This window comes from Capricornis sumatraensis, chromosome 10 (genome assembly GCF_032405125.1).
Source record: "Capricornis sumatraensis isolate serow.1 chromosome 10, serow.2, whole genome shotgun sequence".
Taxonomy (NCBI): Eukaryota; Metazoa; Chordata; class Mammalia; order Artiodactyla; family Bovidae; genus Capricornis; species Capricornis sumatraensis.
In genome coordinates, this window is record NC_091078.1 from 89099040 (window position 1) to 89114052 (window position 15013).

A 15013-nucleotide genomic window follows, 5' to 3' on the forward strand; every position below is an offset into this window, starting at 1 on the left:
ATATAGAGTAACTGACGAAAAAATACCTTGAAATGAGGCACACAAGTGGAATCTTTTAATATGCTAAGAGAAAAACAGTCTTGAAAATAAGAAATCATACTTGGGAAACTTCGAATTTTGTCTACTCACTATGAATCAAATCCTCACCATTTTCCTATCACTTTATTATTAAGTCCACCTTAATAAAGCAGATGGGTATTTCATAACCCACTGTAGAACATATCAGCCTAGTTATTAGGGTTATGTGGTTGGATTAAGGGGAAGCATGACTTTCTCCTAAATTACAAACCAAGATTCTTAATCCCAGGGCTTGGGCCTTCGTTCCTTAAAGATTTCTGCCCTATTGCCCCATCAACGCTTGTACCGTCACAGTCTTCCTAAAATGGAAGCTGACAAGTTCACCACTGTCATTTAACCCCAACTGCCTGGTCCATCCAGTATTCGAGCTCCTTAACACACAACTGCCGCTAGACTATCCCTCTGGCTTCACGCCTTTTCACCCAGACTTTTATACACCAAGGACACCTGTTACTTCTACCCTAAATCTTCAGGGTCCAATTCAAGCTTTCTCCACCTTAACCACATAGAGCTCTTAATTCCATTTAGAACTTAATTCTTCCCTAGTTGTTTATGGAGTTAGCTTCGGCTTCCCCATTAAACTACAATAAGCTCCTCGAAGATCAAAGTAACATCCTAATACTTTCATTATGCCCCACGTTGCCTAATATAGCATATACACTCTTTTACATTTCCTGATTAACTAGATTTTCATCATTTAACTTACTCAACTCCTTTAATTCTATATCAAGTGTTATAGGCCAAGTGTGCTAATGATTTTTTGTTCCTTTTAAAGGGAAACCATACAAACTTGGTAGTACTGGATAATGGATATTAATAAGACTATTTGAACTGTTTATACTCACAATACTTGTGTTACTAAATGTGTGGTTGTCTTTTCCAACACTACTCTTCCAGCTTTCTAATACAAGCTGTTCGTTCGTGTTTGTGCTTAGTTGCTGAGTCATGTCTGACTTTTTGCGACCCCATGGACTGTAGCCCACCAAGCTCCTCTGTCATTGGGATTATTCAGCTACGAACAATGGAGTGGGTTGCCATTTCACCTTCTCCAGGGTATCTTCCCAACCTAGGAATCAAACCAGGGTCTTCTGCATTGCAAGTGGATTCTTTAGCAGCTGAGCTATCAGGGGAGCCCCAATACAAGCTGAGTGTCCCACAATTCAATTCTGACATTATCTGCCTAGAGTGAATTCCACATTCAAAAAAGTTAAGGGCTCATTCCCACAAGACTGCCCCACTTCTAATGCCAGTCAAAGTCCCAGGTTGTCACTGACACCTCCAACAAGGATATAATTTAGGAACAGTCAAATGAAACAGTTGCAAAGAATAAGATATGGGGGAAAGGGCAGGAAGGTTCCATGTCTTCTCAGCTGAGCCACCCTTCGAGGACCTTGATGTGATCACCAAACCAAAAGCTCCCAGAACCTCACTGTTCAAGAGTCTTTACAGAATTCAGACTTCATTCAGCCTGCTACCCCTCCTCTTCCCAGAGATGGTAAGCAGGTCTCACAGTTCCAGCCCTCTAATCACTTATTCTTTCTGGTGACCAGCATCATCCTGACCAGCACCAGCTATCCAGAGTCTCCCAGCCACCAGTCATCTTATTAACATACAAAAGACACTCATCATTTGGGAGATTCCAAGAGTTTTAGTTGTGTGCCAGGAACCTCGGACAAAGACCAAATATTTTTTTACTGTGTCACACTACTTCTTTAACACATTCAAAAAAGTTCCAAGGTGTCAAATAATTTACTTAGTTGAGGAGACTCTAAAGACAGATATTCAAAGGAGAAAAAAACCTTTTTAATCATGAAAAAGCATACTTATGAAAAATAAGCTTATAGGTCTTACTGTGGAAACACACCAACTAAAAATAAAAAGAAAAATTAAAATAGATACAAGTTATTGAGTGCAGATCTCCCTAGACCTACAATGACGTTACATCCCAATAAACCTATTGTAAGTTGAAAACGCATTTCATACATCTAACCTACTGAACATCATAGCTCAGTCTAGCCTACCTTAAACGTGTTCACAACACTTAAGTTAGCCTACAGTTGGGAAAAAACATCTAACACAAAGCTTATTTTATAATCAAGTGCCGAATACCTCATGTAATTTATTGAATACTATACTAAAAATGAAAAACAGAAGGGCCGTGTGGGCACAGACAGTTGTAATCGTATTGGCTGTTTACCCTTGTGATTGCATAGCTGACAAGGAGCTGTGGCTCGCTGTCACTACCCCTGTATCCCAGGGGAGTACCATACCACATATAGCAGGAAAAGATCAAAACCCAAAATCTGAAGCACTGTTCTACTGAATCTATGATCACTTTCATACTATCATGAAGTAAAAAAATCCTAAATCGAACTACTCTAAGGCAGAGACTGTGCTTATTCCACGCCAAGCATTCTGCTAACTGCTTTATGTGAATTCTCATGATCCCTACGACAATCCAACATGGCAAATCCCACTATTATCCTCCTTTTACAGATGAGGGAAAAGGAGACACAGAGACTCCCCAAGGTCACCCATCTGGCAAGCAGTGCAGCCAGGATTCCAACTAAGGTAGCCCAACCCTAGAACTTCTACCAGCAGTGCTCCACTAGCCCAAAGATTTGACAGTGGCTTTATTCTCCCCTCCTCAATTCTGCTAACTTCTGGGTTTGCATTTGCCAGATTACATCATTCTCTTTAGGCTTTTCTGACTTAAATACACACGATTCCCTGGGGCTGGAAAGTCCTGCTCTTTTTTATACAGAGAGTAAAAAACTCACTCTTCAAACAGTAGCTTAAAGACAACTTTCTCTGGGAAGTTCACTTCACTCCTTCCATATTTTCTACCCCCAATCCTAGGATAAGGAATATATCATTCCCTTAGCTCCTTGGTAACAGTGATTCATAAATATCTCTATTGTTGGACTTATCTGTATTGTAACTGTATTTTTCAGTACTACCTACTGGGCACTATCTGGTGGCTTAGTGGTGAAGAACCCGCCTGCCAGTGCAGGAGACTCAGGTTTGATCCCTGGGTCGAGAAGATGCCCTGGAGATGGAAATGGCAACCTACTCCAGTATTCATGCCTGGGAAATCCCATGGACAGAGGAGACTGGCAGGCTACATACAGTTCATGGGGTCGCAAAGGAAATCAGACACAACTTAGCAACTAACGACTGGGCACCACCCTGCTCTGTTTTGCACACGAGACACTGAGATACTTGTTAAAGACCAGGGACGGTCCCAGTTTAAGCACAACTATGAATACTTCCTTAGTCAAGGCAACATCATTCATTCTAACAATAGTTTACCATGCTCTATCAGCCTGAATATACAAGAGATTCACTGGTGAGTAAAATTATTATCTTAAGATCTCCAGGTTCAGATTGAGACTTATACAATGCATCTTTCCAATCATTTCTCAAATCCCACATGAAGACTTTGGCACTACAACTTCTCAGTAATACCAAAATTTTGTCACTACTTCCTTAGTATCAATATCTTACTCTTGGTTAGACTTTTGTTTCAACAAATGTAAAGTTTCGAAACACACACTCTGTCTACTAAATTTAACAAACAAAAGTCTAACCAAGAGTATAAGGCATTCACACTAAGAAACTAGTGACAAAAATTAAGCCACACCGTACTTCAAAAGCTCTGCTGGTCCTCCCCACTTTGAACTCTATACTCTTCCACTTCCTTACACACTACTTGGTTTCACAAGTCTATTACAGCATCTAATATCTCTTTTTCCACATGAGTTTTTTTTGAGATTTAATTCACATACCATACAATTCACCAATTTAAAGTGTACAGTTCAGAGCTGTGCAACCATCAATCACAATTTTATAACATTTTGATCATCCCCAAAAGAAACCTGTACCAATTTAGCAGTCACTCCATGTATTTATCAGCCAGGGTTCTCTAGAGAAACAGAGCTAAGAGGATGTAGGTGTGTGCGTGCACACACACACACACACACACACACACACACACACACACACCATATACATATATACATACAGAGATAAAGATTTATTTTAAGGAATTAGCTCCTGTAACATGCTAGGGGCCGTCAAGTCTGAAATCTCCAGGGTAGGCCAGCAAGCTAGAGAAGGAAGAGCTGCTACTGCAGCCTGGAATACGATGGCCCTCTGAAGGCAGAATTCCTTCTTGGGGGGACCTCAGTCTTTTTTCTTTAGGCTTTCAACTAATTGGATAAGGCTCACTCACATTCTTGAGGGTAATCTGCTTTATTCAAAGCCTACTGATTTAAATGTTAATCACATTTTAAAAATACCTTCACAGCAACATCTAGACTGATATTTAACCAAAACTGGACACCCTGGCCTCTCCAAGTTTACACATAAAATTAACCATCACACTTCCCGTTACTTCCTGCTTCTCATAACCACTAATCTACCTTCCTTCTGTGGAACTGCCTATCCTGTTGTTGTTGTTGTTTAGTAGCAAAGTTGTGTTGTTCAACTCTTTGCAACCTATGGACTGCAGTATACCAGGATTCCCTGTCCTTCCCTGTCTCCCAGAGCTGGCTCAAACTCACGTCCATTGAGTGGGTGATGCCATCCAACCATCTCATCCTCTATTGCCCCCTTCTCCTACCTTCAATCTTTCCAGCATCAGGGTCTTTTCCAATAAGCTGCCTATCCTACACATTCCATGTGTGTTAGTTGCTCAATGATGTCAAACTCTTTGCAACTCCATGGACTCCACTGTCCATGGAATTCTTCAGGTAACAATACTGAAATAGGTTGCCATTTCCTTCTCCAGGGGATCTTCCCAACCCAGGGATCAAACGTGGGTCTCCTGGATTACAGGCAGATTCTTTACCAACTGCATGTAAATAAAATTAAACCATATGTGGCCTTTCGTGTCTGGCTTCTTGCACTTAACATAGTGTTTTCAAGGTTCATCCATGTTATTCCATGTATCAATATTTCATTCCTTTTAATTGCCAAATAATATTTTTTATATAGTATACCACATTTTATTTATCAACTCATCAGGTGATGGATAATGAGTAGTTTCTTTTCTTTTTCTACTATGAATATCTGTACAAGTTTTTGTGCGGACATATGTTTTGATTTCTTCTGGGTATATATATAGAAGTAAAATTGCTGATTTATATGATAACTCTATAACATTCCCTTTTACTAAGCAAACTCTTCCAAAAAATTCAAAGCTATAGATTTCATTTATTCTACAACCAGCTACCACAGCTATACTAGTAACATACAACATGATCTTATCTTCCATCCCTGAACTTTTGAAGTGAAAGGAAATTTATAATTGGCATTTAATAATATAATTATTTCTACATTTAAATAGTTAAAAAACACATTAATTGTTTTCTAAATTAGATTTACTTATGGGAGAGCTTCATATATACAATTTAAAATACAACCCCAAACATATTATACTTAGAAATTATCCAGTGAAGGATGTGGAGAGAAGGGAACCCATACACTTTTGGTGGGACTGTAAATTGGTGTAGCCACTGTGGAAAACAGTATGAATATTACTCAAAAAACTAAGAATAGGACTACCATCAGTTTGTTTAGTCAAGGCTATGGTTTTTCCTGTGGTCATGTATGGATGTGAGAGTTGGACTGTGAAGAAGGCTGAGTGCCGAAGAATGGATGCTTTTGAACTGTGGTGTTGGAGAAGACTCTTGAGAGTCCCCTGGACTGCAAGGAGATCCAACCAGTCCATTCTGAAGGAGAGCAACCCTGGGATTTCTTTGGAAGGAATGATGCTAAAGCTGAAACTCCAGTACTTTGGCCACCTCATGCAAAGAGTTGACTCATTGGAAAAGACTCTGATGCTGGGAGGGATTCGGGGCAGGAGGAGAAGGGGATGACCGAGGATGAGATGGCTGGATGGCATAGACTCGATGGATGCGAGTCTGGGTGAACTCCGGAGTAGGTGATGGACAGGGAGGCCTGGCGTGCTGCGATTCATGGGGTCGCAAAGAGTCAGACACGACTGAGCAACTGAACTGCCATATGATCCAGCAATTCCAATCCTTAGCATATAGCCAAAAAAAACAAAAAAGGGCTAATTCAAAAAGATCCATGGACCCCAAAGTTCATAGCAACATTATTTACAATAGCCAAGATATGGAACCAACTTAAGTATCCACCAACAGATGAATGGGTAAAGAAGATTTGGTACAGACATACAATGAAATACTACTAAGCCACAAAAAAGAATGACATTTTTCCATATGCAACAACATGAATGGACCAGGACGGTACTATGCTTCGTGAAATAAGTCAGAAAGAGAAAGACCAATACTGTATGTTAACACTTATACATAGAATCTAAGAAATAAAGCAAACCATTGAATATAACAAACAGACACACAGATACAGAGAAGAAAATAGTGGTTACCAGCGGGGAGAAGGAAAAGACTGGAGTAGGAGATTAAAAGGTACAAACTACTATCTACGAAATAAATAAGCTATAAGGATAATTGTACAGCACAAGGAATATAGTCCACTTTTTATAACAACTTCAAATGGAGAATAATCTTTAAAAATCGTGAACTACTATTATACACCTGAAACATATTTTGCAAATCAACTATACCTCAATAAAGTATGTTTATAAATTATCTAATGAAAAAGTAGTTTTTAGCATATTATAAAATATACTATATAAAGTATAATATACCTTTTTTTAATATATTATACTATCTGAAGAGTGATACTATAATATCTTTACATGTAGAGTTGTTTTCTTTTTCAAATTGTAAAAATTTAAGTGATGAATAAATACTGTTTGAGGAACTGACCTTCAATTACAACTCTACACAGATTTACTATAAAAAATATCTATGAGTTAACAGACAATAAGGTTTTTATTTCAGTTTTTTTCTTTCAGTATATTGCTCACTAACTGGTTGGTGATGAGATTAACGATGACTAATTGTGTAGAGGTGCTGAGGTAATAAGCAACAGAGTGATCAAGAGTATGCATTTTGCAATCAAATGACTGGAGTTCGAACCTTGACTTCACCACTACCTGTATTACCCTGAAAAAAATTCCTTCAACTCCCTGAAACTTAGTTTTCTCACTGTGAGGATAATAGTACCTACTGCATAAGTCTGTTGTGAGGATTAAATGAGATAACATACATAAAACTCAGTATACTACCTGGTAAGCACTCAATGAAGTGATATTAATTTTACAGCAGTCTAGATGCTGGTCTTAACTTGGGGCATATTAACACATTTTAGATAAGCTTATCACAATTCACTTGATATCATCAGCTAACAGGTACATTCAGAATTATGATCCAATTGCTTAAGGAAAAAAAAGCCAACAAAAAACTATTTATCTATATACCCAAGTAGACAAATGCACAGTAAAAGTTCTGAAAACTACATATCAAGCTAGTAACAACGGTTACTTCTAGAAGGTAAAAGGTATCTATGTGAAAGATGATGCACATATACTCCACAAACTTCCCTATTGCTTCAATTTTTATAACAATGTATTCCTGTTACTTGTACAAGTAAAAAATAAGAAAATAAATAATAGCTTGAAAGTCCATATTTGAAATTTATTTCTACTTGGCTCAGCTAGAATAAGTCAGTAGTTATAAATGTAGATAAAATCATAAGCCTGAAAGTACAGATAAAACCTTAAAGCAAATAAATAAGAAAACAAACTTTCCTACATTTTTAAATTAAAATCTAATCCAGATTATACATTTTACAAAGGATTCAGTAGAATCACCAAAGTCTTCCATGCTTTTAAATACCTACACAAACTTTCCTTTTTCCTCTACACCTGTCAGTTGTTCTCTTTATAAAGGATTAAAAATTTACATGGGAAACAAGTTTTTCCAAGGCCATTTCATTTATTTGCATAAACACTCAAATCCAAATCAGTTGCCTGAATGCCAATTTAGGAAAAAATGCATTTATTGCTAGGAGTAGTAGGGGGATGTTTAAAAAACGCTGGCTGACTCAGAAAAATAATTAACTCAGACTCTCAGTCTTTGGAAGTTTGTCATACAACAAGTTTTTCAGTCATACTCCCAGAAAATAATAGATTAGATTACCCTTAAAGAGAGCAAAAGACAGATTTTCATTATAATTGTTAACTCCATAATAAGATAGTTTAGAATAAATGTCTAGCAGCTAGCTTTTATTTCAGAGGGAAACGATCTAGATTCTGGTTCCACCTCTCCATAGCTACTAAGAGATGACCTTGGGCAAATAACCTCTAAACAGCAAACTCTTTTCATAAAATGGAGCCAGTCTTCAGTTGCTCTACCTACCTCTTACGTGTTATACAGATCAAGTGAAATAAGAAAGTATGCTGAATATTATTAAATCCTTAAAAGTATTATTTTGCATGAGAATGGATATAAATATAATGGTTCAAAATTATATCACCAACCACAAGATTATCTAAGATACCAAAACACCTGGCAAAGTGCCTTGCACACTGCAAATTCTCAGTGAGTAATGATTTATACAAACAGTACCTATTGGAAATTGAGTCTGTGATCTCAAATTGAGAACTAACTCGAATGACCTTCTGCTCTCTAACCCTCCTCAGAGTTTGCAGAAACAGAGACTGCTTCATTGTTCATTTCACTCATTCAAACATTTATGTACTGTCTAGTCCTTTGTTCTCAAGAGCACACATCTGGCTGTGTGCATCACAGTTATTTTCTTGTTTGTGTCTCATAATGAAATTATATACAAAGTTCTATGGGAACACAGAGGAAGAAGCAATTAATTCTTCAGTTAGTGGGAGTAGGGAAAGGTTTCACACTGGAACTGGGCCTCAAGGGACAAAGGGGAAAAGTCATTCTGGAAGACAAAATAGCTTAAAAAAAAAGAAAGGAAGCCACTTTTTCAAGGAACAGTGAGGACTGTCACATAGCTACTGCAGAGTCTGGGGCAAAGGGGAAAAAAAAAAAGAGTAACAGAAAACAAGAGCTGGAAAAAAAACGGAAATGAGAGATGGATTTTGAAGGCTTTGCATATCATGCTAAAAATCAATGGGGGGAAAAATTAACAGTACAGCAACCTAGATTTTGAATAGGGGTATATAAATTGCTCATCCACTGACAGTGGCAGTGAGAGAAGCATGGGCAGGAGTCTCTAGAACACTTCTGCAGCTAACAAATGCCACCATTTTTCTCAATTCAAGTAGCTGACATATATCAAGAACCAATCTCACAATCTTTTCACTTAAAACTCTGAATGACAGACACCCTCCTCCCTATTTATAAAAAAGAATAGATACTAAGCTTTAACATAAATACCATTTGAGAAAACCAAACAGGAGCCTGAGAAGGTAAAGAGTAAATTCAACCAAGGGAGTAAAGTCAAATAAGCAGAACAAAAATGTTTAAAGTGTATACACAGTCCATATTTTAAACAATGGATGGATAAGATGGATAAAATATTTCATTAACTTTCCACTACTGTGAAAATTAAGACAGAAGGAAATGATTATGTCCTGTGGATATATAACCGGGCCTTCCAAACATGTTTACATTAATCCATATTAAACATGTCAAATACATGTCTTTTTCACAAAAATCAGCTCTTTCTGACCTTTATAACTTCTGTCAACAACCACAATAAAAAAATTAGGCATCTGTTGAAACAACACACAAATAAACAAAATCAATGAATATAGGATCTGCCACTCTCCCCCAAAACTGAGGCCAGGATCTCTGCAGTCATATAGGAAGAAGACAAAAGAAAACAACCCTGGTTGTCAAATTCTGGAGATTCCTCCCTTGCAGTGACTTTCTTGCAGTGTCCTTGAAACATACCACAACATTCCTGCTTCTATGCCTTTACTTGAGGCATTAGATTTCTTCCCACCCAAAACTCCTTTCTGACTGATTCTGGCTGTCTACATTCTGCCCTATTCAGAAAGTCCTAAGGTCTTAGCTCAAACTGCATCTCATCCATGAAACCCTCCCTACAATCTCCAGTCCATATGGCACTTTTCTCTTTGCTGAAGTCCTAACAGACAACACACTTGTCTTTTTTTCACTTTCTGGCATTTAGTCATTTTCATTCCTACTGTGAACCTGGCCTGTACCCCTACAAAATGGCATCGTATCTAAGGTTTCACAAAGCCCTGGAATAGCAGAGTGATTAAGTGCTTGGATTCAGGACTTCTCTTGTGGCTGGGTGGTTAAGACTTCGAGCTTCCACTGCAGCGGGGGGCGGGTTCCATCCCTGATCAGAGAACTAAGATCCTGTGAGACAGAGGCCAAAAAGTCTTAGCCACTGGACCAACCAAGGAACTCCCACCTATCTTAAATAGATACTTAACTATTAAATAAGCTAACATGTAAAGTATTTAGAATAGCATGGTAACAGAGTAAGAAATAACTTAGTACAAAATAACTTAAGCTACTGGTTACCCATTTTCCTTGTTCCAGGTCACTCTACATATTGTTTTATCACTCGTAAATTATGGTTTGGTACGTCAGTGCTCTGCACAGAACTCTCCCTGTCTTTCCATATCCCATGGGTCCACTTCCTTGAAAAATAAATAAAGGCACTCCACAACTTGTCTCCACACTCTCTACTCAGCTTCAGTTACTCAACATCTCCTTCCTAAGAAATAAAAGAAAACACATAAGGCAGAGACCCTCTTCTCCAGGGTCTGACAACTAATCACAAAAACAAGGCACAAACATGAAAACATACACACGACGAATGTGCTCTCACAGCTACTATCATAGCAACTCTCCAAAAGGACCCTTCAGTCCAACAAAATCAGCTTCCGTGTCTGTTTTATTCCACCTTCATCCTCTCATACAAACACAAGCCAGAAAAGCATCTTCTCTTTACCTATCCATTCCTATTTTAAAGTCTCAAATCCTTCTCTTGCCATTTAAACTTAAATAATACTATCTCCAATCAACTGTTCTCAAGGTGCTTAGTCACCCTCTCCATCTGAAATATAAACTCCTGAAAAGGGGTAACAATTTCTCACCAATTCTTATGATTTTTCTCCCCCTCCCCTCACCCACCACTATGCCCTCCACTAAAACAGATCAAGATAGAAGAGGTGCTCAAGAATGTGTTGAATTTAAATTTAAAAAGTGAAACTGGAAGTAGACAACTACTACTAGTATTTACTACTTGGTAAACTACAGTGAGACTGGAAATAGACTGCTGTGTCAACCACTAGACTATCACTGGTTCACAAAGCTTCAAATCAAACAGGGCCACCCCAATCAGGAGGCAGTCCTGACTTACTAGCTCTTCTACATAACCACCATATGGACAGATTTGCTTGCTCAGTGGTACCTTGAGTCAACAGAGAAATTATAACATGCTATTATCTGCCATCTAATTTGAAGAGTCTGACCTCCAAACAGGAGTGAAAGATGATACACAGGGCCGGAATCCAAGCTGGGCAATATCCACCTGCTACATCACTGAGTAGATGATTTGGGGAAGCTTATTAAATTCCACTTTGTGCCAAACCTGTCACCAGGTTTTAAATACCATTAAAACATTCCTTGAACTTAGCATTAAAAAGTGTCACCGAGCTCTCCCATCTGCCTACACTTTGCAGACTTCCTACAATAAACATGTATTGCTTGACTAATCAGAAAGTTTTAAGTGGCTATTATTTCTTTCAGCTTTTAAAGGTCTTCCCTTAATGGCAAATGCAGAATGCAACACTCATAAATTGAAAGTTAACCAAAGGGCATATTACCCCAATTCTCCACTTCCCAGGTAAGGTGACAATTTGGACAAAATCGTCAACTTCGTGTGTTTCAATTTAAAAAATTACTTCCACACATGCCATCACATGAAAGAAAAAAATGTTGCACTACCTTCCTAAGATTTCACAGCACTACAGCAAATTGCAAAGACCTGCCTAGATGGTTCCCTCGTCTCTCCACTCCAAACACCCTCTTCTCTAAGATCTGAGCCCTTATTAAGGGCAAGCAACATGGTGCTAAGTGATTTACATGATCACCTGAATCGTGAAAACAATAACAGATACTATTATTATCCCCAGAAGAGAAACCTGAAGTGTAAAGCAGGTTGAGGAAAAACAAACAAACTTACCTGAGGCAACGCATACAGAAGGAGGGGATTCTACTCTTATACGAAGAAATTTGCTAGGAATATAGGCCCTGGGGACTTTTGTTATGATACAATTATAACAAATCTTTATACTAGAAATTTCATACAGAGAAAACAGTAAGTGATACTTGGTCAAACTGTGGGTTTTCTTTGTAACTATGTACCTTACAATATATGGCACATAACAGATGCTCAATAAAAACCTACTGTCTGTTCAAACCTAAATTTTAAGTAGTTAATTCCTAGAGCAATTTGATCACATGGCAAGATCTGACAGGTTATTTGTTTTAACTAGATTAGGTGGTACAATAATCAATAGTTATATCGAACCCTAAAGGCCTCACATCCTGAGTATGTTTTAGCTAATAAAAGCAAGAAAGACAAAAAAAATTCAAATGGTAGAAATAAGCTGTGATCCTTTAAAGATGAGGTTTTCTAATAAATTCCATTCAAAAGTTTAACATATCATATTGATTTATACAAAAAACACTTATTATTGATCTGTTCTTAGTCATCTCAAAATAACCGATTATCCAGGTTTTAGTATAACTATGAAAAGCACTGTTCATGTAATCACTGTTTTTCAACTAAGTAAAAGAAAAAATCTGAGCCTCCTTTAAGTACTGAATCAGAATAAAAAAGGTGCATGTGCAATGTACTTTAAGCAAACTTATTATCTGATTAAGTTGCACCTTAACTGTTACTCAGGGACATAAAAAGACAAAAATGTAAAAGCTGGTTAAGGCAACTAGCTGGTAACTGCTGTCTGAATTTGTCTACTGGAAAGATGAGTTCTTTAAATAACTATTGGTAATCTATGAGGTCTTTCAGGCACCCAAACTTTAGTTCCCAGGGAGAAAAAAGGATCTGTTCCACAGGTAAGGAGCATCTGGTGTTACACAGAAAAATAACACACTTTTTAGTTCTCATTCTACATACAAAGTAGGATAGAGATATTATGCAAGCACAGAGCACTTGGGCAATCTTTTCCTCCTTTCTGTGAACAACAATTTATATAATAATTCCTTGATTCAGGAGTATTCCTTTCTCTCTTCCTTTTCAGGCTCAGATTTCCTTCATTTCAAAACACAACTCTTCTAAAAGATTTAAATTCTTCTTTTAAAAAAGACTTAATCATTAAACTCAGCAAGAGGGTCCAAAAAGTCAGGAGGTAAAACTGGAGATATTATTAGTCTTACATAACTTAATTCTAAGTTGGAACGGATTCAGTAGCTTAACTAAAACTTGAGATTTAAGCACAAAGATGAGCTCTTTAGTGTATTCACATACAAAGATAGTTTTAAAATTGAAAGGGTCTTTTTACTCAATTTTTTTTTCTTGTATTAAGACATAAGCATCTACATGTACAGTTAATTAGGGTGCCAACATAAAAATGCTAAAATACTCACACATAATGAGAACTAAATTCATCCTATAACATCTAGGTAATGCAATAATCGATAGAGTTGGATATATTTTCAAAAAATAATTTTAACAATGATTTCTAAGTATGCATTAGTTGTTTTTAATAAGTGCTGAAGGGCACATCAACAGTGATTTTCAAAAGCAATTGGTATATGTTCACCCAACTTGCAAACAAAACTCTGAAATTATAAACTTATAGTTGTTCATGCTTAATTAAATTAGCTTTGATAACTGCAAATTACTCCTTCATGGGTAAATACGTATCAAACCTTTTAAAAATGTAAATTTACACAAACACTGTCCTTTGCTAGAAAGGTCCTCAGTTAAAAGCTATGGTGTTAACTACATCTCATCACTGAGACACTTGAGCCCCAGGATAGTACCGGCCACAGATTCCCTGCATTGCTCTGGGAAGTGCCGCTTTCTTCATCAAGCACTGAACTGCAAATTCACCTTTCGGAAAAGAATGAAAGCAAGAAGCCAAGTTTCACTATCTAGCTTTCTAAAACGCATTAGGGTTTAGGATTTCACTGGGAATGACCACGTTATCAAGATGCCATCGCCCTCTCGAGGCATTTAATTACAATTCCTTCTCTGTTTTCCATTCAATCACTAGAACCAGGCACACAAAAAGTTGGGTTTCCCCGCCTGGCTGAAAAGTCTCCTCTGGGTGCAAACCCTGGGATCCTGCATACATTTACGCAGAAAGCGCCAAGGGAAACGAAAAGCAACGATTGTTAGACAACTTAGTAACATTACCTTTCCCGTCTTGTGATCAAACCAGACGAGAGCATGGTTCCTGGACAGCACTTTGCAATCAAAGGTAGCATTATTCTGCGCTGGTCGACAGCGGGCCACGGAGCGGCCAATTTTAATGGGCTCGTCCAGGTAGACATGACGCTCCTGAAACGGGTGTGAGTTCGGGCGGCAAGTGAAGATGGCCAAGGCTGACGGCATCGAGGACAGACTTGGGGGTGTCTCTCCTACCAGGGACAAAGAGGAGTTCCACCGGATCCGAGCTGCCCTTCACAAGCCTAAACCCCCTTATCCACCCCCGCAATTTTAAATTAAAGCAAACTGTACATTGTCTAAGCATAACCAGTGAACATCAACAACTCTTCACTTGGGTGGGAAGACAAGCCAGAGCAAGCCCCATCACCTCCTTGAAAACCCAGCAGCGCCTTGATCACCCAAAAGTCCGCAACTGGCGGCTTTCAGTCCATCTTCTTCCCTGGGAAGTAAAGGCTCAAACATCGGACAGCTTCGGCCCAGAAAACTCCTGGAAGACAGTTTGGGGGCTGGAGGTATCCAAGCAGATGAGTCACACGCCAATTCTTGTGTTTTGTTTGGGATCGTGGCCGCTTTTCCCCCTCGGTGGCGGAAATGTTGC

General features: G+C 38.2%; 1 protein-coding gene across 12 annotated transcripts in view; it reads right to left on the reverse strand.

The window, feature by feature from the left end:
* The window catches only part of SLMAP (sarcolemma associated protein), a 157501-nt gene extending 142920 nt beyond the window's left edge, over positions 1 to 14581 (reverse strand). For all 12 annotated transcript variants that reach the window (XM_068982103.1, XM_068982099.1, XM_068982101.1 and 9 more), the window contains exon 1: positions 14383 to 14581. In XM_068982103.1, the coding sequence (XP_068838204.1) occupies positions 14383 to 14580 (198 nt within the window). In that variant the 5' untranslated portion in view covers position 14581. The remainder of the gene's footprint in view (positions 1 to 14382) is intronic.
* Positions 14582 to 15013: the final 432 nt, after the last annotated feature.